Here is a 21,492-nt window from a genome sequence, read left to right on the forward strand (position 1 = left end):
TTTTCCAAGGCATTTTTCAATGGCAATGGAATGAACTGGGACGGCAAGGACGAAGCACCGAGATGGAGGGCAGCTCAAGCAGAAGAGAAGGAAATGACTCATCGGAAAAGTATGACAGGCTCAGAGGTAGGAGAAATTGCGAGCCTTTGATTAGAGAAAAGAAAAATAGACGAACTTTACGAAGAAGAAAAGAGAGTGAAGACTGGAGAGAAGACAACGCTCTCTTCTACGATCTTTATCTATCACGCCTTCTGGCGAAAAAACTTCCGACCATGTCCTGTTCTCCCTTTTGATGCTCTGCGGTTGGGTGCTTGAGGTCGTCGAGGAGTGATCGGGAACTTTAAAGTCAAAAGAGAAAGAAGACAAATATAGAGGAAGTCCTACCGAAGGAGCCCTGGGCGGATGGATGGCGTCCAGAGCCCATCAGGTGCGCGGTGCGTGACGGGGAGGGAAACAAGGGGTTCGGTCGGCTTGATGATGACGTCCGTGACCAGAAGAAATGCTGTTGATGATTCGGCGCTTGCGATTCGTGTTGAAGGCCCAAATTGTTCCTTTTTTTTTCTCGGGTTCTTTTGATCGTTTGACGAAATTACCGCACCATTGGTTGGTCGGCAAGCTGTCGAGTTTGGGGTATCGTGGCTATTGTTGAAGGCAGGGACCACGAAGAAAGGTGAAGGGAAAGAAGAGACAAGTGAGGGCAGAGGAAAGAGAGGGTGACGTCGGAATGATTATCCAAGCTTGTATGCGCCATAGGGGGCTGCCGGAGAGGAATGTGTTTGTTGTGCCTTGGAATCGCCAGCGCTCGAGATGCGGTAATGATCCAAATTGCCGCTGGCTGCACCGCCAAGACGGGCACCATCGGCCAGCACGGCAGCAGCGTGGACTTCGTCGTTGCTGCTGCCCATGCTGCTCAAGGTGCCTGACGTGGTGAGCGAGGGCGTCGAAACGGGAGTCCAAGAGCCGGGGGAGCGCATGTTACCTCCGCTGAGCGTCAGAGGGCCTGTGTTGAACGAAACACATTGTCAGCGGGTCTGTTCAGATAAAGCTTGCTTTGCGCGCCCATGAGCATGAACGCATCACGGAAGCGGCGGTGTCAGGACAACCAACCGTTCGCGTTTGGCCATCTAATGCCCTTTGCGCATAGGCGGTCGACGCACCGAGCTCTTCCCCATTTGCGCCGTCGCGTACTCGCTTCGCGGCGCCGCCTCCGTTTGCGTACATCGACGACGCTCGTTCGTCTTCAAACGGTGCAGCGACCTGAGCAAACTGGCTCGAGTTGCCGTCCTCGTGGTGGTCGTCAAAGCTGCGCTTGAGTCCACTCGAAGGCGTGCGGCGTGGCAGATGTGCCTGAGAAGGTTTCACAAAATCAGCCTTCATCGCTCTCGACGATATCTTAAGAGCCTTTGGACTGCCAAAAGAAGCTCTTCAGTCACGCACCTGGGATGCATGAGCAGGGTGGCCCATGCCAGCAGCCGACTGAAGGTGGCCCCCGCTGCCGGGCGACTGCGACGAAGGCTGACCATAGCCATTTGGATGGTGGCCATATGGCGAGCCGGGCATCTGGCTGGAGGGCGTTGTGTTGGAACGCATCAGCGGTGGTGGGTTCTGCTGCGCGCCTCCAATGCTGCCCGTCTGGCTCGACGACCTCTGAGAGGGATACGTCGGGCTCAGGTGCGGTGCACCGCCAGCCGAGGCACGAGATCGCTGAGCATGGCGCTCCTGGGCCGCAGCCATGACGGCTGCCGTCCTTGGATAGTTGTCGGGATGGTAGAGAAAGGATTGAATGTTGGTCTCAAAGAGGGGGTAGAGGATTTCGCTGATACCATTCTGTTCGGCGAGCTGTTTTCCTCTCGCAAATGTGATCCTGAAAGCATTGGCGATCATATGAGCTGCAATTCTGACGCTATTTCCCACTTTCTTGTCCCTCCATGTGTCTGCCCGAGAGCAAGGCATCATTAGAGGTTCGCTGCACTCACCAGACGCCTTTGAGATGCATGGCGCCGACTTTGACGACGACGCGCTCCTTTTCGTTTTTCAGAATGCCATCGCGCTTGCCTCGGGACATGCCGCAGACGTTGAGCAGCTTTGTGCCGTTGATCATGTTGTTGTCGTGCCTCCTGGCGACACAGACGCCGCGTGCATCGACCTGGAAGCACAGCGTGCCCTCGTCTTCCCACAGCGTGGTCGTGACTCGGTGTCTTCCGGCCAAGGGCAGTTGGGTGCTGTACTGGGGCGCCGATGTGTACGAGGGCGAGGGCATCATCTGTTTGTTTTTGAGGTTTCCGAAGACAAATTAATGGGCAGATCCGTCGGTCGGCGAGCGTCGAGGTACGACGATATGTGGGCGGTACAGTATTTTGTCAATCACGTCGGAGAGAAGACGACACGGTAACGGTGAAGCGCGTGCGGACGGACGGCCGGGCGGGCGGGCGGTCAAACAAAGATGGGTATGGGCGAAAAGGGGACGGAGAGGGAGAGAGGTAATAAGAAAACACCGTGTGCGTCAGCTCAATTGTCTCTTTATTACTGATTAAAAGCGTGGGGGCCAGGGCGCGGCCAGGACGCGACAAAGACACTCACCCCATTTGACGCGGCACTGTGTCCTCCGGGATAATAGCTCTGCGGTGACGGTTGCTGGTGCTGGTGCTGATGCATTGGCTGCTGGGCCTGCTGTGGCAGCTGCTGCTGCTGCGACGTGGGGTGCTGACCATAAGCTTGGCCCATGTAGGCACCTCCAGCGCCGCCCATGCCACCATAGTGATGAGCGGGGGGGTAAGCACCCCCCGTCGGCGTGCTCGCTCCGCTGTGATGAGCCGAAGATGCGCCGCCACTGCCTCCACCGCCGGGTCCCGTGGTACCATTGATCTGGCCATTGTGAGATGAGGAGCCGTACATGTGACCAGGCGGCGGAGGCTGGTGAGATTGGACAGAATAGGCCGAATAAGCAGCTGGAGCTCCCCCTCCTCCTCCGCTGTTGCCGTGGTAGCCTGAAGCGCCGTACATTCCGTGCGAAGAGGTGCCGTTGTAACCCCAAGGTGATCCGTTGGCTGCTGCAGGGGGTGTAGAGTCGTCGTAAGAGCCACTAAGACTAGGCGACGTGTCTTGCTGCTGCTGCGATGTCTGCTGGGGTTGTTGCTGCTGCAACGACGAACGATGTCCAGTCCCGTTGCGTTGCTGATAGGCGTGGTAGCTACCTCCGTTCTGCGCGCTATACGTGGTACCGCCGCTGCTGCTGCTGTGGTGCTGAGAAGAAATCTGCTGTCCAGACTGCGATGGTGACTGTTGGTAAGAAGCGTGAGGCGAACTGGACACTGGTGCCGATGAATGGTGATACATACTGTGACCTTTTCTTGTGGCCCAGTTTCAAAATAGCCGAGCCAATTTCAGGGGAACGAAAGGTCGAGCTAGTGAGAAAAGGGTAGACAGTAGGGCGAGAATCGAAAGGGGCAAGGAGGCGAGCACGAGAGGGTGTAAGGTGGTCGGTGTAGAGAGAAGAAAGAGGAAGGAAAAAAGGGCGGAAGAAGTGAACGAGCTGGGATCCTAACGAAGGTAAAAGGGTGGGAAACTCAGAAGACGAAGGAGAAAGAAAAGAACAGGAAAAGTTGGCCGCCCAAGAGTGTGCAAGAAGCTGGAAAAGCGGGATCACCGGAGCGGCAGAGTGACAGACGTCAGAGATAGTTGACGATGGTGATGAAGCGAAGATCTCTTACTAACCTGGCGTTTTTTCCCTTCTTTTTCACTTCCTCGCTTCAAGAGGTTGAAAGGGGAAAGATCCCGTGATTGGTGCCGAAGAGAGCCAACGCAATGATCTCAATCGCTTGGTGAAAGTTAATCACGAAGCGATATTGGCGGGCTGATGGGTGCCTATGGTTGTCGACGACGGCAGCGATGCAAAGAACGGCGACGACGACGACAAGGAGCTTGAGGTTGGTGATTGCAGAGATGAAGAGGTGTTGGAAGATGGAGGCGGGCGTCTGCAGCACTTTGCAGGCAGCAGCAGCAGCAGCAACGCGCAGGCAGCAGCAGCCCAGGCAGCAGCGAACTAACCAGCCTTTAGCAAGTTTTAAAAAAATCCTCCTCCCTCTCGTGTCCTGCCTCGGCCTGAGCGGAAGGAAAAATTTCCAGCGAGACAAAAAGACGGTTTCTTCTTTCGTTTTGCTACAACTGCTACAAACTGCTACACTACTACTACTTTAAAGGCGGGGCAGGCAGGGCTCGGGTGCTGCATTATTGCGCAGGCTAGGGAGACGCAAATACAAATAATTCATCTTCTGGTTCATAGGCGAGCAAGTTTGGCAAATCAAGCGTGGCGCTACTCTGGCTAAGGACTCTGGAATCTATCAGACGATTGTCCGTATCGCTACAAACGCGAGGAGAGACCTCCCTAGGCAATACTCACGTCCACGCTCGCTTGACAATTTTCCATGAGCTGCGACTCTTACGACGTCGAGATGGGCCCGAGCGGGTATCTTCACATACACTGAAACACCAAGACCTACTATGAAGCAAGATGAAGGATGCGGGAACGTCCGACGGAGCCATAGCCGGAGGAACAATACTGCAGCGACTATACTACACTACTAGTGCTGCCCGAATTTTACTTGGTGGAATACAGAGTACTCCTTTCTTAGTGAACCAGGGGGGAGCAGATATCAAAAAGTTCCGGCTCCTACCTACAAGTTGGCGAGCCCCACCTATCACTGGGAGCAACTCGGACAGGTTTGGGTTGTTTGCCCGCTTATTAGTTATTACTATATTAATCCGCAGCTCCGTTAATCGGTGCATTCATATAACCGCTCTTTTTACCCCTCGCTTTTCTCACCCAACCTTCACTTTTCCCACCGAATGGGAAGTAAACAAGGGTGGCTTTCAATAGATTAGAAACGGCCAGGGGAACGTAGTCCTTGTTGGAGCAGAAATTACTAGAGCCAAGTGCCACTATATGGACGATGCAATAAAGAACGATCGAGCAAGTGAGAGACACGTTTGTGACTGTGTCACAAGATGCCCTGTCGTTGCTGCAATACGCCAGCGCAGGCGACACATACCCCCTTCAATATCAAAAAAAAAAGTCAACATTCGACGCGATGTAAGAATGAAAATCTTCCCGACGCAAGCGCGCCCGCGTATTTCGCCGACCCGAACCACCTGACCGCACGCGGAACGCTTGACTTCCAGCTACCACTGCTTTCGCACTAGCACGGCTAAGTGGCGGGTGGGGTAAATTAATTGCGGACGATCAACAGACAATAAATGTGCTATGCTGCAGCCACCATTAGTAGTAGTACTGTGACACGTTGAAGACATTAATTGCCCTACTGCAGCTCGATACGTGTGCCTGGACGGAGCTCTGATTGCAGCGTTACCGTGAGCACCTTTGACTCCTCGTCGTAATTCGTCTCGGCCCCATCGGTGCCGATCACCTGCCTCTGCTTGGTTTGGTTCAAGAAAAGGATGCGATCCACCTTGACTGGGTAGGCTGCATCGTAGTGGCCGTCGTCTTGAACGACGAGGTGGTGTCCGTTGAAGTGCATCTCGATGTATGTGAACTGCTCGCCCACCTCTTCGCTTTCGCCATCGTCAATGTAAAGGTCTCCCTTAGCTTGGCCCTCATCGTCCGGCGCGACGATAATGACAAAGTCCTTTTGACGAACGTCTTTCGTAGTCATGGCCGATTCGTTTCGCAGCGGCAAGATGCTTCCGCCGATGAGATGCATGGGCACCTCGTCATAGTCAACATTTTCGATGTCGGTCCAACCTTGTCCTTGGACAGGCGTCCAGCTATCGAACTTGTACCACTGTGTGTCCTTGGGCAGGTACATGTGCACAGACGTGCTATTCTCATCCGTGACGGGTGAGACAAGGATCTTGTCCATCGCCATGTACTGCGTCTCAACACCGAATGTCTCCACGTCTTGACCAAAGTTCCAAAAAAGTGGCTGGACGACGGGCGTTCCCTTCGTCTGAGCGTGGTGGAATGCCGTGTAGTAGGCGTCCAGAAGTCTGTAGCGAATGTCCATGGCGCGCTTTGCTGCCTGCGTTGTCAGGTTCCAGCGGTAGAACTCCTGCGGTCGGCCGTCGATGTTGTTGTGGTTACGGTAGAAAGGGTGCAGGATGGCTGCCATCGCCCATCGTGCGCATAGAGTCTCGGTCGTGTTGCCACCGAATCCGCAAATATCGCCTCCGTTCATGGGCATGCCGTAGATCGAATAGCCGAGCATGAGACGGATCGCCCAACGATAGTGGTCCCACGTTGAGAGATTGTCCCCGTGCCAGTGGGAAGTGTAACGACCGCTGCCCAAGAAGGTGCTCCTCGTGAGGATGAGGGCTTTTTTGTTTGGCCTACGAGCCAGCATTGCTTCTCGCGAGGCCTTGCTCATCATCAGACCGTAGAGATTATGCACTGCATACTCGCGAATGCCTCCGTAGTGCGTGAGATCCGTGCGAGCGGTGAAGTCGGACAGGTTGCTGGAGACGCCATCGTGGTTGATGGAGCCGTCACCATTGAGGAGCTTCCTGGTTGCGCCAATGTCGAAGGGTGGGTAGAGCCATTGGCTGTCAAGACTCGCCTCCGTGGGGTCGTCTGGGTACTCGTTGACGAAAGCCCAGCCTCCAGCTCGCTTGGTCTTTGGGCTTGTAGCGGGGAAGCCTGGCACCTCGTACGGCGAGGCACGTGTGGTTGGGGGCCTCGGAGGCGCATCTTGTTCCTGCGCAATTCGATCGGGATTGGCTTCGACATAGGGCAGGAAGCCGGCCGGCTCGTTCATATCGATCCAGAGCGCATCGATGTCGACACCCGTGTCTTTGTTGAAGAAAGTTTTGAACTCGTCCACCCACCACTGCGAAGTGTTGGGATGGAACCAGTCTGGGTATGCCGCCCTTCCTGGCCACACGACGTTCTGATGAACGGCACCGCTACCGTCGTGGCGCTTGAGAAACACGTCAAGGTCATTTCCTCGATCGTAAGCTCCATAGTCCCGTACCGCTGTCGCGGGGTCCACCATGACGACGTAGTGCTGATTGTTGTGATGGAGAACGTCGATGACTTGCTTCAAAAGCTGTCGAGGGTACAGCGAAGGGCTGGTGGAGAAGATCGCCCTTCTGTCCATATAGTCGATGTCGGTCCATTGCGTCTGAAGGAAAACCATTAGCTCAGCCGATTTGTGTCTAGATGTACCAAAACGACGCGGAGAGCTCGCTCACCTCCAATGGAATTCCGGCCTCAGAATAATTGGCAATCGTCTGCGCGATTTCAATCCAATCGCCCGACCCGTACCTGCACTGGTGGAGGCCCAGACCCCAGTAAGGGGGCGTAACGGGCAGTCCAACGACCTCGTGAAGCTGCTCAGTGATCCTTGACGGCTTCGGTCCTGCAAAAAAGTAGAGGTCGAGGACACCTCCGAGAACATTGTAGCTCAACTTGCCGTCGTCGACGTCCACCTTCATTCCATGCGAATTAAGTAGCGCGACACCGTGAGTCAAGTAATTACCCGATGACGACGAGCGACGATGCTCTTGGTAAATGGGCTTTACTCGGGATCAGACTCTCTCCCGAGCATTCAGATGAGACAAGAGGCACCAGTACCCACATGACTACCATAGACATTCGAGCCCGGCGGGATGCCAAACGCATCTCTGTTCCAAAGAGTACGAGTATAGTTGTTCGTCGCGAGTTTGAACGCATCGTTGTGTTGACCCAACCCTTTGAAGATTCAAGAAGTGATGAGCACAGTATTTTACGCGCGCACGGGATAGGGCCAACTCACCATAGAGGTTGGCATCTTCAGGGATCTTTGTGGCAAGATGAAGATACTGGTCCTCAAAAATGAGCTTCGAGTCCTGTGTGTCGAACAAGACCTCTTCGTCCTCAACCCTCAGGACCCTGAAAGAGAACGGCTGCTCCTGGAATTCGAATCGAAGTTTTGCCTTCCCCTTTTCGACGCGCGAGTGCTTTGGTCGTTGGACAACGTCTTCAGGTACTTGGTATTGCTTGCCCTCTGTGTCGGCAATGGTGACGTGCAACCTATCCTCCGTCTCATAGCCGACCTTGAGGGTGAGCGTCTCAATGTCATTCCCGTAAGCATTGCATGGCTCGCCAATGAGTTGGAGTGTGGCTGTCAGACCGTGATCGGAAGTCGAGACATCCGACATGGAGTAGCCGTTGCATGCATCGACGTTGGCTGTATGCGAGACGGGTGAGGTGATGTGTTTGAAGACGAGCTCCTCGGTACCTTGACCGGCCTCGCGCTTGCTCACGGACACGGCGCTTGTCAGGCCAACGAGAGCTGTCAGACCAACCCCTAAGTGGAACCTCATCTTTACGTTTTGTGCCAAGTCAGGGTCAAGACGGCCTCCTTAAGTGCCCTTTATATAGCTTTGCGCAAGCCCGTTCTTACATACGACGAGCAGAACTTTTCTTTCATTCCAGAGAGCCATTGAGAAGGAAGAGAAGGACGGCGCTCCGGTGTCCGAGAAGCCGAAGATGCTCCGCACTCGTCATTGTGCTCTCGAGGAGGACCCCGCATGCGCAGTCTCCCCCGCCTTCACCCCACTTCGACACGGGTACTTTATACAAGCCAAAGAGAAGAAGAGGCGAGAAGGTTGGGGTGATGGCACGACTTCAGTACGGAACAACAGAAGCCTCGCTCTTGGCATAGCGCTAATCCCCGCCTGCAATTTTCCCGTGACCGAGCTTGGTCCGTCCGTGCATGTCGATCTAAACCTTTGAATACCGACCTCTGATCTGCCTCCCGGCCTTCGCCTAAACATTCGGTGCTCCGGCCAGTCTCTGCGCTGACTCAGATGATCTACTAAAAAGAGTACAATTTCGAGTCGCAGGTGGGTAAAGAACTACAGAGCCAGAGAAACAAAAGAGAGACAGGGAAGGAGAGAGATAGCCACATGGAAGGAACGTAAAGGGGACTTTCCTGGTCAATTGCTTGCCTCGAAGCGGGCTCGGCTGGCCGCAAAGAGCATCTCCTGTTGCCGTTGGAGCTCCTCTGCACTTAGACCAGAATCCTGCATCCGTGACGTCTTCTTTTCTCTGTCCTGCAAGGGAAGATCTTTCAGCGTACGCTTCGACAACGGCACCACGCCGGCCTATCTCACCTTCTGTTGCGTCTTGTGCTCCTTCAACACCTCCTCTACCTCCGTTGTATACTTTTCGAAGCCAAGGTCCTTTGAAAATGGAAAGGAAAGGGACACACGTCAGCACCGGCTCAAGCACAATCTGGAGATGTAAAACGCACCTTGAGTGCGGCCACGACGTGCTCCGGCGCAATTGTCTTCTTCGAACCTTTCTCGCACACGTCGTTCGCTTCCGAAGAGACGAGATGGATGAACTCTTTGGATTGGTCAAACGTCAGCGACGGAACATGGCAGGACGGAGGTCCATAGAGCCTGGCGTGCAACTGACCTACGCAACACTCGATGAGGAGATCTCGCGTGTCTCTCGCGCACGAGATGTCACTTGGTAGCATCTCTGCAAGGTGGACACGGGCGTCAGCTGGCTTCAGCGCTCGTGAGATCGTTGAGAGGAGCAGAGACCCACCTTGGATGAGCTTCTGGACAGTGGCCCTCGGCAGCGTGGCCTCCTCATCCGGTGCCCCGCTTCCCCCTCCAAGCCCTGCCCCGCCACTTCCCCCGGCAAAGCCGGTCTCTTCGTCGGACATTGTGCCTCCCTTCACGGCCTGGTCTCGGCCTCGTGTGCGAGTGTGTGTTCGTGCAGCACTCTATCGTCCAGTGCTGAGACGAGGTCTTGTTGCCTTCTGGCCCACGAAGGCTTTCGGTGGATGAGGCGCGCCAAAGCTTTAGTTTTATTTTTATAAAAAAAAGTGGTAAGACGCGACGTTCCCTTCGGCCGAGAAAGCAGGTAGTGCATATGGAGGTGAAAGTCATCATTTCCGCTCATGATCCCAGGACTGGCTCTCCCACCCACGAGCCGAACTGTGAGGTCCGCAAAAGAGTGGCGAGAGAAGCAGTAGGGGAAACAGCAATGGCGCCGATCCCGCCGATACTCGTACGCATTGCGGCGACGTTCCTGACGCAGATCCTGACGCGCAGATTGCAGCAGTCGCCCCTGTTCTTTCGGATGGTGGACCGAATGCTGCACGAGGCAGACCACTTTCAGAGCCACCGGCTGCAGGGCAAGCCCGTGCCACCATATATAAGCCGAGATCCACAGGAACCGACGGTGCGAGAGATGGCAGAGGATGCGTGGAAGCGAAGAGGTGAGAGAGCTCGAGAAGAGGGAATAGTAGCATGCGCTTGCTGATTCAATGTCGATGTGTTTGCCACAGTCGATGATCCGGGGGAGCCTCACGACGAACCGAATCCCTTTGCCACTCCGTCGTCTTCCGCTTCGAGCTCACCTGCTTCCAATATGCGGGCATCCTCATCGTCGTTGGACGAGGACGCTCAACGGCAACGAGCCCGGGACAGCTTCAGGGCCGCGCAGGCCAATGCTGAGCGAGCTCGTCAAGCCAGACGAGAAGAGGACGAGGGCTCAAAGCGGGACGGGAAGCGAGACGAGATGCGAGATCTTCTTGACAAGATCCGCCGACAGCAACAGCAGTGACAATGTCCCCATTGATGCGGGCTTATTTCGAACTTCCTTTCTTGGTTTCACCTCCCCTCAATCTGTAATTGTTGTGTAGACCAGGTTTGTATCTGTACTGTACTGTACCATCACTGCCCTTCACATTGTTTAATCTTGACATTTGCTCTTTGCTATGGGGCGTGTATTTGGAGCCGACGTCAAGATGGAAAGTCGTGCGTCGAGACCGAACATCAGGAGGCATCGTATGAGATTGAAGGAACAAGAAACAGAGCTGAGACCAAGGGAGGATAAACGGAAAGAAGCGCGCCTTGTAGGGCGTCGAGAGAGAAGATGCCCCCTGTAGAATAATACAAGTTCATGAGAAGGGGTCGATCGAACCCCGTTGCTATCGTGTGATGACATGCGACCGGACCAGCCCAAAACACTCAATGCTGGGCTTAGCAGCACCCGCCCTTCTTTTGCGCCCCTCCATCGTCCACCGAGGGTTGCACAGTGATCGTCTCACCGCCTGATGGCTTGATGACATCGTCTGATGACTGCAGCGCCTTGTTGGAGACGATGCGGTATATTTCTGCGGGAGAGGAAGCCAGTCAGCGCTTCGCAACGCTCTCGTCGACACTGCATGCTCACCTGTGAGAATGTTCTGGAAAGCCTGCTCTACGTTCGACGCATCCAATGCCGAAGTCTCGATGAATGAGAGGTTGTTTTCGGCTGGGGCAGAAGACACGCATGTGGGTGTGAGGGCTTATCTCTCTTTCTAATTTTCACGGCGCGAGCGCGCGCGCTGTCTACCAGCAAAGAAATGCAACTCACCCGCAAATGCCTTTGCCTCTTCGGTGGGCACCGCTCGCAGGTGCCGCAAATCGCTCTTGTTCCCCACGAGCATGATGACAATGTTGCTGTCTGCGTGGTCTCGCAGCTCTTTGAGCCAGCGGCTCACGTTGACGTACGTTGGGTGCTTTGCGATGTCATAAACGAGGAGCGCACCGACGGCGCCTCTGTAGTAGGCCGACGTAATGGCCCGGTAACGTTCTTGGCCGGCAGTGTCCCAGATCTGGGCCTTCACTGTCTTCTCGTCCACCGCGATGCTCCTCGTCGCAAACTCAACGCCAATGGTCGACTTGGACTCGAGCGAGAACTCATTCCTTGTGAATCGAGACAGAAGATTCGATTTTCCCGTCCCCGAGTCACCGATGAGAACTACTTTAAAAAGATAGTCGTAATTGCTGTTATCCATGGCCTCTCTCCTGGCTCTCGTTGGGGTTTGGGTGCGAGAGGGACGGCGGTGGTGGTGATAGGGAAACGCTGTGGTGAGAGGAGGGGGATGGCGTAGCGCGCGCCCCCTGCTGGCCTAATTTCGGGCGTGGTCTATTTTATCGCGTGGCCCGCACGTGACGGGCGCGAGAGTAGGTGAAGGCCCTCGAGGTGGAGCAGGCCGCCCAGGGATGATCGTCGGTGACTAGCACAGGACAGCGCCTCTGAGACCTGACAGGAGGGGAGTTTGGAGATGCGAAGGCACGGCACTCGACCCCCTGGGATCGGGTAGTCTTTCCGCTGCGCCGTCCACAGCTCTGCTGGCTTCCCCTGTCGCGACACCCTGTGACCCAGACACCCTTGCACCCTCTCTGTTTTGCTGTGCCCTCCCTGCTGCAATTGAAGCCCATACTTCCATCTTCGTCCTGCCTGCAAACCCCCCCCCCCTTTTGGCCTCTACACCGGCCCTTCCTCTCCCTATTGTGACCGCTCTTTTCTCTGCGCGTGACGACCGCTTCCTCGCTGAGGCCGCGACTCAAGGTCCGATCCTGCTGGCGGCTCCCCCCGTCACATCTCCCAACACATCGCACCCCCTCCCGCCGCGCCGCTCCTCCCTTCGCACGCGGTTTGGGTAGTAGGCTTTGTGATGTGCCGCGGAGACCCCCCTTCCAGCGCACGCCGCTCTCTCGCCGCTGCCTCTCTGGCCTTCTGCGACCTTCCACAGTGTCCCTTCTTCACCAGAACCGTGGCCCCCTTTGCCAGCGGCACCACTTTATAAAGCGCAGCTAGATTGGCACCGCTCCCTCCCTAGGCTGCCTCGCTCCCCCTGGCGCTCCAATGTCACCCACTCACCCTCCTTTGCCACGGTCGCACGCCGTGATGGAATACGAGGGCATCGCAACCGATGACGACAATCTCATGGGCGAGCAGAACCGTCGTGCCCGGGCCCTCGAGAGCCAACAGGCCGGCCCACAGCGGCACCAGTTGGAAGGCGCCCAACCTTCTCCCCTTCCTCACCAGGACAAGACAACACACACACTGGGCAAGCGCCCTCGCGAGGAGGCCGCGCACGCTGACAAAGAGAGGTCCGCCCCATGTCGCCCTGAGGGCAACACGCAGCCCAGCCGAGGCCAAGGCACTGGTGGGCAAGGCACTGGTGGGAGCCGTGGAGCGCCCAACCGCAACAACCCTAGCAGGGCTAGTGGTGCGACAAGCCTGGAAGAAGGTCGTGACAGTCAGACAGCGAGCCAGACCGTGAACACAATCGAGAAATGCGAACGCCGGCAAGACAACGTCGACAAAAAAGAGTCCTCACACTCGAGGATGGAGCGTGATTCCACCCACCTTAGTCACAAAGAGACATGGATCGGCCAGGTGATCGACGGCAAACCCAGCTCAGCGTGGAGTCCGGTCGATTTTCCGCCTCCGGGCCAGGCGCCCAGCGACCCACCAGAGGCCACGGTCCGCTACAGCATCTCACCCCGGCCCACGCCTGGCTCATGCGGGACGGCAGGAGGGTCGTGGACATCTGCTTTGCCACCAGGCTACAAGCTGCCAGCTTCGGACAGATCGACAGCTTTACGGTGGAGATGGGGGGCGGTAAGACGTCTCTTACCCTGCGCCGGTGGAAATCTGGCGTCTGCCACTCGCGCGGCCTGATCACCATGAAGGTCACGCCGGAGGTTGACCGGGGTGACAACCCCCACAGGGTCGAGAGAAAAGCATACAAGGACGCCGTCTCCGCCCTACTGAAGGCCTTCCCTGTGCTCAGCTTCGTGGGGGCATGGCGCCAGGCTGTCGAGTGGACGAATGGCACTGTTCAATACCAACCAGTGATGCTCCTGGTGGTTCGCCGGCCAGTTGGTTTTCTGCTCCACATGCTTCCCGGCTTTGTGAACACCTCTGGCGTACCTGTACGAGGCTGCGACGAGGCCCCTGCCGATGCCATCTGGTTCCACCTCCAGTTCGGGGGCCGAAAATCCTTCTGCAGGTACTGCAAGACGGCGATCCATGGGCCTGAAGAGTGTCCAAAGATCCTGTGCAACACCTGCCATGAGCGCGGGCACATCGCCGTCGCTTGCCCCAGAGGAGGACGCAAGGCGGGCCGCCGAGGCCGCAACAATGGGCGAGGCGGCAGGGCCTAGCGCTCTCTTCTCTCAAAGCCTCCCTCCTGTCCCCTCCTCCTCCCCAGCATGCACAGCGTGTCTCCTTCTTTCGACGCTCAATTCTCGAGTTCGTACTAAGCTCACGGTCTGCTGTATTGTGCAGCACATCAACAAAGCAATAGAAAAGTCTGATCGCCGTCAAGCAGAAAAAAAAAACATGCAACCGTGCAACTCCTCATTTGCATCTTATCTCAGTAGGTGAAGCATCAAACAGTGCCTGAAGACTTGATCCTCTTGTCTGTGATCTCGATCACAATCACTCACGACAAAGTGGAACAGGTCAATGAGCGAACGGACAGCTAAGGTTGTCACAAAAACCAGGTGACATTGAATGAATGACGACAGAAAAAGTTGGCAGCGACGGTTGCGAGCACAGCTTGCAAGCGGTGCCTTCCCAGAGAGGACTAGTCACCGTTATCAACGACGACCAATGAGGGGAGAAGAAGGGAGAAGAGAATAGAGAGAAGGAAAATGCTTGAGGGGAGAACTATGCCAATAGCAATGTAGTAGGCCTTGGAATTGCGTGTGATGGGAGGATCGCTGACTGACGCGCTGTGGAGAAGGGAACGATGCTGACGGTGGGGGAGAATGTGGTCTCCGCCATCTTAAGCCTTGAGCTTGATGGGGCCGAAGAGGGCCTTGTCCCAGCTCGTGGGCTTGTTGGTTCGGTACATCTTGAGGTTGTGGACCTCACCCTCATCGAGAGTACCCGTCTTGGCGAGCTTCTTGAAGGCACTCTGCGTAAGGTCGACCCAGTCCTGGCTGCAGCCAGCGCACTTGTCGACGATGCGGACGCGCACGCAGGGGTTGCCGCTCTTTTGGTCATTGCAGAGCTGCACGAACTCGCCGCACGATGGTCCACCGGCCCAGCCAGCCATGACGGCACCGATGTGAGACTGCAAGAAGATTCTGTCGGATCAATATCTGGCCATGAAGGCTGTGCTGAGTCAGACTCACGCTGCTGGTGGGGCTCCACGAGCCATCGCCGCACTGGGGGTTCTTGAGGTCCTGGCTGGCGTACCACGTCACCTTAGTCTTGGGGCAGAGGAGCTGCGATCCATTATCGGGGCCGCTGGAAGTGGGCACGCTGACCTTCTTCTTGCCGTTCCTCGACTTGTGGCTGTGCTTGTTGCGGCCGTGGTGGTGCTTGCGGCTGCGGCGGTTCACCAGCGCGCGCTTGGTCTCGTCCTTGTCGTCGTCCTCATCGTCGTCCTCGCCGTCCTCGTCGCCGCCCGTCTCGAAGAAATGGATCTTCTCGCCGGCCTCGTTGAGGAACTCCTGGAGCTCGTTCTTCTCGGGCTGCTGCTCCTCGGGGCTGGCAGCTACGGCCAAGGCAGCAATGACCACGGCCAGGATGGTAACGCGGAGGAACTTCATCGTGTCGTCGGTTACTGTTCAAAATAAACGAGAGAAAGAGCGTAGAGTGAGAGTCTTGCGGTCAAATGAATGTAGGTACGTCGTCGTCGGCGTCGCCGTTGTGATTAGAGAGAGAGGGAGGGGGAAAAGAAGGTCGAGAGGGTAAAGGAGAATCGTCGAGGGTGAGGGTGTAAGGATCGAGTGGGCAAGACAAGTCTGCCGTCCGACACTTATGAAGGAGCCGCAAAGATGTTGAGACCCGCTTACTCTACTACTCTACACTACAACAACTCATCGAAAGCTGACACCTCCTGAAAATCACTAACAGTCTAGTCCTGCGTACGAAATTTCTTTCCAATGTTATGAAGAGGGGCAGGCACCCGCAGGTAGAGGCCCCTCCGCCAGGCCTTCGGGGGATGACCACGACTGCTCTGCCACCCGCAGACCTGAGCGAGCATGCCTTTGCTGCCGTGTGCTGCCGAGGTCCTCTTTCTCGGATGCATGATATGTATGTCCTCTGTATGTTTCTGCTTGCTTGTCCCTTCAGGGAAGGTTGACCTGCTTCATCGATATCGCCGCAATGCATAGCCGACCCCGCTGTTCACTTGCCGGCGTGTCTCCTGCCTCGCTTCTCCAGCCTGGCGCAACGGTAAAAATAACGTCGGTGACCTATTTTTGTCCATGTCAACACCGCTAAAAGATCCTTAGCGACGCGCTATTGGGTCATTTGCAAGCAACACATGTCGAATTATTCCCCCTTTTTCTTTGAGACACATACGCCAGGCCATGTCAATTTCGTTCTTTCGATCCTTCTCAACCCCTTAGCCGAGGTACGGAGTCTTTCGTTTGCTCCTTGTACGCATTTGGAGGGCCAATGACACAAGGAGCAGTGAAAGCTCTCAGCAGGCCCTAGGGCTCTCGCGCATCGACGTCTACAGTACAAGCTAGAGTGTTCATCAGCCTTCTGTAGACACGAGGCTTCGGCTGATGCGGAACCGTCGATCCTATCGGGACCCTTCTCGTTTTGCCGTTCTGTTTGTTTTAGGTTGAGGCAAATGACACGGCACAGAGCAGACAGCTCGCTGCTCTGAGTAATCGACGAGCATATGCTCTTATATGACGACCTTTGCGAAGACCTTGAAGAACATCCCACTCTACTGTTGCCTCACATGAACAAAACGTGACTGCGAACTCTGATTCTGTTGCAAGATACAGCAAAAATATGGCTGAGCGCGGTAGCCGCCCGAAGCGCTCCTAGGCGCCGAGGTGCGCAGCCTCGTTCGTCGTCCAAATTTCATTCGTCGGCTTCGGTGTAGACAAACCCCTCCCTTGGCAAGCCTGACAAGTCTTGCTTCATAGGGCCAGAACCCTTTGCATTGGCCTGCGAACATCCGTACAGTGGCACTTGAGGAGAGGGAGCAAGCGCTCAGAGCAAATTCACGTGACCTCCGGAACCACTCCGATGTGGAGCTGTCCCGCGCTATCTAAGAAGATGTCGTCGGACACCTGGCGATTCGGCCAACCACTCCTAAACGTTCGCCGCTTCCTTCCTGTGGAGAATCCTTCCTTGAGACTCCTGCCTTTCTCCTCTATCTTTACCACCTTCCAAGCTTAGACTAGTAACAGACAGACGACGCTGCAAATGTCGCCCACCGCCGGAAAGCCCATCACCTGCAAGGCCGCTGTGGCCTGGGAAGCGAGCAAGCCGCTCTCGCTCGAGACGGTCGAAGTCGCCCCTCCAAAGGCTGGCGAGGTCCGCGTCAAGATCACCTGGACTGGTCTCTGCCACACGGTGGGTCTCACGAGATCCTACTTTTGTCACCTTGCACATGCTGATGCTCTCTGAAGGACTATTACACCCTGAGTGGCAATGACCCTGAAGGCGCTTTCCCAGCCATCCTTGGCCATGAGGGCGCCGGCATCGTCGAGTCGGTCGGTGAGGGCGTGACCGAGTTCAAGGAGGGCCAGAGTGTGATTCTGCTCTACACGGCCGAGTGCAAGCAGTGCAAGTTCTGCAAGTCGGGCAAGACGAATCTCTGCCAGTCCATCCGCGCCTACACGGGTCGAGGCGTGATGCCAGACGAGACGAAGCGCTTCACGTGCAAGGGCAAGGAGCTCTTCCACTTCATGGGCACCTCGACGTTCAGCCAGTACACTGTTGTGTCGCAGTACTCGCTCGTCGCCGTCGATGACCGCGCGCCCCAGGAGAAGACGTGCTTGCTCGGATGTGGCATTACCACGGGCTACGGCGCGGCGACAAAGACGGCAAAGGTCGAAGAAGGAAGCACTGTCGCCGTCTTTGGCATTGGATGTGTGGGATTGGCCGTTCTCGAGGGCGCTGTGCACTCCAAGGCATCCAGGATCATTGCCATTGACCTCAACGATGAGAAGGAAGCCTGGGCAAAGAAATTTGGCGCAACCGACTTCATCAACCCGTCGAAGCTGCCAAAGGACAAGAAGATTGTCGACCACCTCGTCGAGCTCACCGACGGCGGTCTCGACTACACTTTCGACTGCACGGGCAATGTCAAGGTGATGCGAGATGCCCTCGAGGCGTGCCACAAGGTGAGAGTCTCCCTATGCCTGATCCCTATCACTGCATGTTATGACCGGCTTTCTGACACGTCTGTTTGTCTCCTGATCGCAGGGATGGGGTGTCTCGACCATCATTGGCGTCGCTGCGGCAGGCCAGGAAATCAGCACCCGGCCATTCCAGCTCGTCACGGGCCGCAAGTGGCAGGGCTCGGCCTTTGGCGGCGTCAAGGGCAAGACGGACCTGCCGGGCATCATCGAAAAGTACATGAACAAGCAGTTCAAGATCGACGAGTACATTACCCACCACGTCAAGCTCGACGACATCAACAAGGGCTTCGACTACATGAAGTCGGGTGACTGCATCCGCTGCGTCACCGACATGTCATGAGAGGCTGCCCCCTTCGTCTTTCTGTAAGATTCGATGGGATTGAATCCAATGAATAAAGCAGGTGAAACGTTATCGGGAGGGCAGGAATCTGCAACCTCGAGACGACATCCAAAGTTCTTTCCCTTTTTGCACACTATGATGCTGATTGGTTATAAATGCAAGCAATCGGGCCACAATGAAGGGGATGGTATCTTTGTTTCAGCGGAGCGAAAATTCTTGAAGAAGATGCATTCATCTGAGAAGGGAACTGCTAAGCTCTACCTCCTCTCGCCCGTTCCAACACCTGCGCCCCCTGGTCCTCTACTGGTTCTTGCACCCGGCGTGGGGCTCGACGTGCTCTTCTCCTTGAGCAAGCTTTGGAAGAAGGAGTGGAGGACCTCGCTCTGTTTGGGCGTCTGCACGCCTCCGCCCGGCGTCGTTGCTCCCGTTGGGCTCTGTGCTCCGCCCGCCGCGGGGCTCGTCGGCCGGCTGTGTCCGCCACTGCCACTGTGCGCGCTTGCTCGATCCATCGGGTCACCGCCTGCACCCAACGAGGGCGATGTCAGGCCCAAGCCCACATTACTTTGCCTTGGCCTCGAAGCTCCCGTCGTGCCTCCCACTGTGAGCGTCGGCGTGGCTCGGCCATCGCGATCCCTCTCTCGTTCTGCGCCTGACCTCCCGCTCCGGCCCGACTTGCTCGTTCGTGCGCCTCCATCTCTCGATGAGGAGCCCAGGGTGCCGTCCTCCTGCCGCTCCTGCATTGCCCTTTCTACGCTCGGAAGGCTCAGACTGCTGCTGCCCATGGGTCCAACGACGCTCCGCTGCCCTCCCTCATTCGCCACATCGGCCTCCTCATCAGCGCCAACTGCTGCCGCGTCACGACTGGCACTGGCAGCGGAAGAGGTGTAGGGATTGTTGGCTGCTGACGTTGTGCGCGCAAACCGGCTCCTCGGGTCCGCATCCTTTTGCAGAGCATTGTAGTGCTGGAGCAGGAATGCTTGATCATCTGGCTCGGCTGTTCGCGAATTGGCCGCATTGAGGGGCTAGAGAGAGTGGAGAAAAGATGAGATGAGACAAAGAAGACCTCAGCATGAAAGGAAAAAAGTTGGAAAAGACCCACCCCCTGGTCCTCCCAGTCTTCGATAATATCTTCGTAGAGCCTGACTGCGCTCGCCACGCCCTCCTCGCCTCTGCCCCTCCGGTCGACCGTCTGCTCGGCAACCTCCTCCGCCTCGGTACTGCCGCTCGGCAGACCCTTTTCTCGCCGCACCCTCTCCACTTCCACATCCCACTCCCAGCCGCTGGCTGTCCCCGCACAATCAAAGCCTTCCCGCAGCGCTCGAATTTTGCCCCAGCTATCCCAGCCAGACGGCACCAAGAGCACGTCGCGTTCGACCGTCGAGGCACGGTGGAGGAAGGGAAAGGCTGTGGAGGAAGGAGCAGCGCCGCCTGCTGTTCCAGTGGAAAAGCCATTCGAGGTTGGTGGGTTTCCTGCGGATCCGTGACCGGCGACAGGTGTGAAGAGTCGATGAAGTAGGTAAGATCGTAGGACGTCATACGATTGCGTCTTGCCTTGTGCAGTGAAGAAGAGGGCCGCTCCGTCTAATTAGAGGAAGGCCAAGTCAGCTCCAGTAACCCTTCAAGAAGCAAGTCGAGCGAAAATGCTTACACTTCAAACACACTGTGCGGAGAACCTGTTGTATATAGTCGAACTGTTCTTCTTTGAAGTCGCGATCGCGCTCTAGTCGCGGAATCGTGTCGGCTTTTGTGCACACGACGACGAGGGGTACCCCAAAATTGTGCGTCAAGCAGCCTTCTGGCAGCGGCAGATCGTCTTCCCCATCCAAGGTAGGATTCGACACGGCAACAATTGCGCTCGTGTTGCCAACGTCCTGGTCGTTCGCTGAACCGGTCCCTGTTGTTGTGCCGACGGGAGCCGATGGCTCGGCGTAGGCTCGAATGTATGCTTGCACTGTTGGTTTGAGAAAAAACACCAGAATGAGCGCCTAGGACACAGGTGCGAAGCTAAAGATGTCACTCACGCTTCTCCTTCATCTCGTCGAGCGCAACGCCCTCTTTCGACCACACGCTGCTGCGCCCCTTTCCCTTGCCGGCAGCATCTTCGACCGTCTGCCTGACCACTTCGAGCCACTCTGCCAGCTGTCGAAGAAACGTCCAAGGAGATTCCCAATCGAGCGTGATGAGAAAGAGACTGTCGCGGAGCGCATCAATCGATGGTCGAGGCCGCAGGTCGGCGCTCACGTCCGTGCTTGGACCCTTAGAATTATGTACGCTGTTGCTGCTTCCCTCGCCCGCCGCCGCCGTTCCATTCACCTCTCCCTGGGCGTGAAGAGTATTTGAAGATTGATTGCGAGCGGCATCGGCAGGCGCTGGCACCGCAAAGGGTAGCAACGAGAGATGGGACGAGGTGAGCTGGTAGACGCCCACTCGAGCAATGACGTCTTCGCCGTCATCGTCGCCAATATCGAAATACCCATATCCCAAGCCAAGGTCGGTCGCCATCCCCACTTGCTGCTGTTGCTGCTGCTGTTGTTGTTGTTGAGCAATTGCATCTATGTTGCTCGCCTGCGGTGGCGAAGCTCCATCGTGGTCGGGGGCGATACCTGACGAGGCGCCCTCGAGCGTGTTGTGATGGTGCGAGATAAAGCCAGAGGGCGACTTGGACGATAGTTGTGTCAGCAAGGTCGATTTCCCTGTCCGTGATTCTCCTGTTGTTCGATGACAATGAATTGTAAGCCAGATCAACTCGTCCCCTCCTAAACGTCTCAGTCGACTGACGCACCTAGCATGATGACATTCTTAACCGGCACGGCCCTACTGCTCTTGACGCTGTTCAGGATGCTTCCCCACAGATCCTCCTCATGTTGCTGACCCGAGGCAGCTCCCTCCTCCCTGCTTTGTTTGGAGTGGCCGGCCCTGGACGCCACGCCATTGATCCTTGAAGTGTCTCCAACGCTCGAAGGAAGGACCATGTTGCTGCTGAAGGAGGAAAGATCGATTGATACATCGCCCTCTGCACCGCCTCCCGTCACGGAAACGACACTCTCATCGCCAACATTCTTCCCCTCGTCATACGACGACGACATGTTGCTCCTCGTCTCCCGAGTCTGGCGAGAGCAACAAACGTCGCAAAACGTTCTTGTTGAATGCGTCTAAAAATCCACGACGATGGTGCGAGCGTTCGCGTTTCAAGACCAACATGCCATGTGGTCGGTCGATCCACGAATGAGTTGCGC

The 21,492-nt window shown here is 56.2% G+C and overlaps 9 protein-coding genes across 9 annotated transcripts; 3 read left to right on the top strand and 6 right to left on the bottom strand.

Moving 5' to 3' along the window:
- Positions 1 to 892: 892 nt before the first annotated feature.
- Positions 893 to 3,447, bottom strand: FA10DRAFT_269490 (hypothetical protein). Its single transcript, XM_025522772.1, has 5 exons — positions 3,339 to 3,447; positions 2,581 to 3,267; positions 1,977 to 2,263; positions 1,438 to 1,864; positions 893 to 1,347 (listed from the first exon to the last, which is right to left on the bottom strand). Exons 2-5 carry the CDS (start codon positions 3,001 to 3,003, stop codon positions 1,036 to 1,038), a joined length of 1,449 nt encoding a protein of 482 aa, XP_025374735.1. The 5' UTR covers positions 3,004 to 3,267; positions 3,339 to 3,447; the 3' UTR covers positions 893 to 1,035.
- Positions 3,448 to 5,315: 1,868 nt separating this feature from the next.
- FA10DRAFT_297178 (alpha-glucosidase) lies at positions 5,316 to 8,323 on the bottom strand (the record flags this gene model as incomplete). The annotated part of the gene is made up of 5 exons (XM_025524519.1): positions 7,767 to 8,323; positions 7,590 to 7,702; positions 7,204 to 7,527; positions 6,592 to 7,133; positions 5,316 to 6,516 (listed from the first exon to the last, which is right to left on the bottom strand). Exons 1-5 carry the CDS (start codon positions 8,314 to 8,316, stop codon positions 5,316 to 5,318), a joined length of 2,730 nt encoding a protein of 909 aa, XP_025374736.1. The 5' UTR covers positions 8,317 to 8,323.
- A 481-nt stretch (positions 8,324 to 8,804) lies between these two features.
- Positions 8,805 to 9,580, bottom strand: FA10DRAFT_269491 (histone-fold-containing protein). Its single transcript, XM_025522773.1, has 5 exons — positions 9,551 to 9,580; positions 9,416 to 9,481; positions 9,249 to 9,343; positions 9,109 to 9,177; positions 8,805 to 9,048 (listed from the first exon to the last, which is right to left on the bottom strand). Exons 2-5 carry the CDS (start codon positions 9,477 to 9,479, stop codon positions 8,932 to 8,934), a joined length of 345 nt encoding a protein of 114 aa, XP_025374737.1. The 5' UTR covers positions 9,480 to 9,481; positions 9,551 to 9,580; the 3' UTR covers positions 8,805 to 8,931.
- Positions 9,581 to 9,924: 344 nt separating this feature from the next.
- On the top strand, positions 9,925 to 10,660 carry FA10DRAFT_269492 (hypothetical protein). Its single transcript, XM_025522774.1, has 2 exons — positions 9,925 to 10,229; positions 10,299 to 10,660. Exons 1-2 carry the CDS (start codon positions 9,995 to 9,997, stop codon positions 10,574 to 10,576), a joined length of 513 nt encoding a protein of 170 aa, XP_025374738.1. The 5' UTR covers positions 9,925 to 9,994; the 3' UTR covers positions 10,577 to 10,660.
- A 48-nt stretch (positions 10,661 to 10,708) lies between these two features.
- On the bottom strand, positions 10,709 to 11,844 carry FA10DRAFT_269493 (ras-domain-containing protein). The gene is made up of 3 exons (XM_025522775.1): positions 11,372 to 11,844; positions 11,189 to 11,269; positions 10,709 to 11,129 (listed from the first exon to the last, which is right to left on the bottom strand). Exons 1-3 carry the CDS (start codon positions 11,793 to 11,795, stop codon positions 10,996 to 10,998), a joined length of 639 nt encoding a protein of 212 aa, XP_025374739.1. The 5' UTR covers positions 11,796 to 11,844; the 3' UTR covers positions 10,709 to 10,995.
- Positions 11,845 to 12,644: 800 nt separating this feature from the next.
- On the top strand, positions 12,645 to 13,956 carry FA10DRAFT_281710 (hypothetical protein; the record flags this gene model as incomplete). Its single annotated transcript, XM_025523712.1, has 2 exons — positions 12,645 to 13,142; positions 13,187 to 13,956. Exons 1-2 carry the CDS (start codon positions 12,650 to 12,652, stop codon positions 13,954 to 13,956), a joined length of 1,263 nt encoding a protein of 420 aa, XP_025374740.1. The 5' UTR covers positions 12,645 to 12,649.
- A 626-nt stretch (positions 13,957 to 14,582) lies between these two features.
- On the bottom strand, positions 14,583 to 15,354 carry FA10DRAFT_234255 (hypothetical protein; the record flags this gene model as incomplete). Its single annotated transcript, XM_025518974.1, has 2 exons — positions 14,583 to 14,873; positions 14,935 to 15,354. The coding sequence occupies 2 exons, from the start codon at positions 15,352 to 15,354 to the stop codon at positions 14,583 to 14,585; spliced, it is 711 nt and encodes a 236-aa protein (XP_025374741.1).
- A 1,300-nt stretch (positions 15,355 to 16,654) lies between these two features.
- FA10DRAFT_269497 (putative glutathione-dependent formaldehyde dehydrogenase) lies at positions 16,655 to 18,463 on the top strand. The gene is made up of 3 exons (XM_025522776.1): positions 16,655 to 17,125; positions 17,182 to 17,898; positions 17,981 to 18,463. Exons 1-3 carry the CDS (start codon positions 16,976 to 16,978, stop codon positions 18,254 to 18,256), a joined length of 1,143 nt encoding a protein of 380 aa, XP_025374742.1. The 5' UTR covers positions 16,655 to 16,975; the 3' UTR covers positions 18,257 to 18,463.
- On the bottom strand, positions 18,459 to 21,415 carry FA10DRAFT_269499 (DLIC-domain-containing protein). The gene is made up of 5 exons (XM_025522777.1): positions 21,039 to 21,415; positions 20,278 to 20,964; positions 19,905 to 20,207; positions 19,356 to 19,837; positions 18,459 to 19,278 (listed from the first exon to the last, which is right to left on the bottom strand). The coding sequence occupies exons 1-5, from the start codon at positions 21,340 to 21,342 to the stop codon at positions 18,514 to 18,516; spliced, it is 2,541 nt and encodes an 846-aa protein (XP_025374743.1). The 5' UTR covers positions 21,343 to 21,415; the 3' UTR covers positions 18,459 to 18,513.
- Positions 21,416 to 21,492: the final 77 nt, after the last annotated feature.

This window comes from Acaromyces ingoldii, assembly GCF_003144295.1.
Source record: "Acaromyces ingoldii strain MCA 4198 unplaced genomic scaffold FA10scaffold_7, whole genome shotgun sequence".
Lineage (NCBI taxonomy): Eukaryota > Fungi > Basidiomycota > Exobasidiomycetes > Exobasidiales > Cryptobasidiaceae > Acaromyces > Acaromyces ingoldii.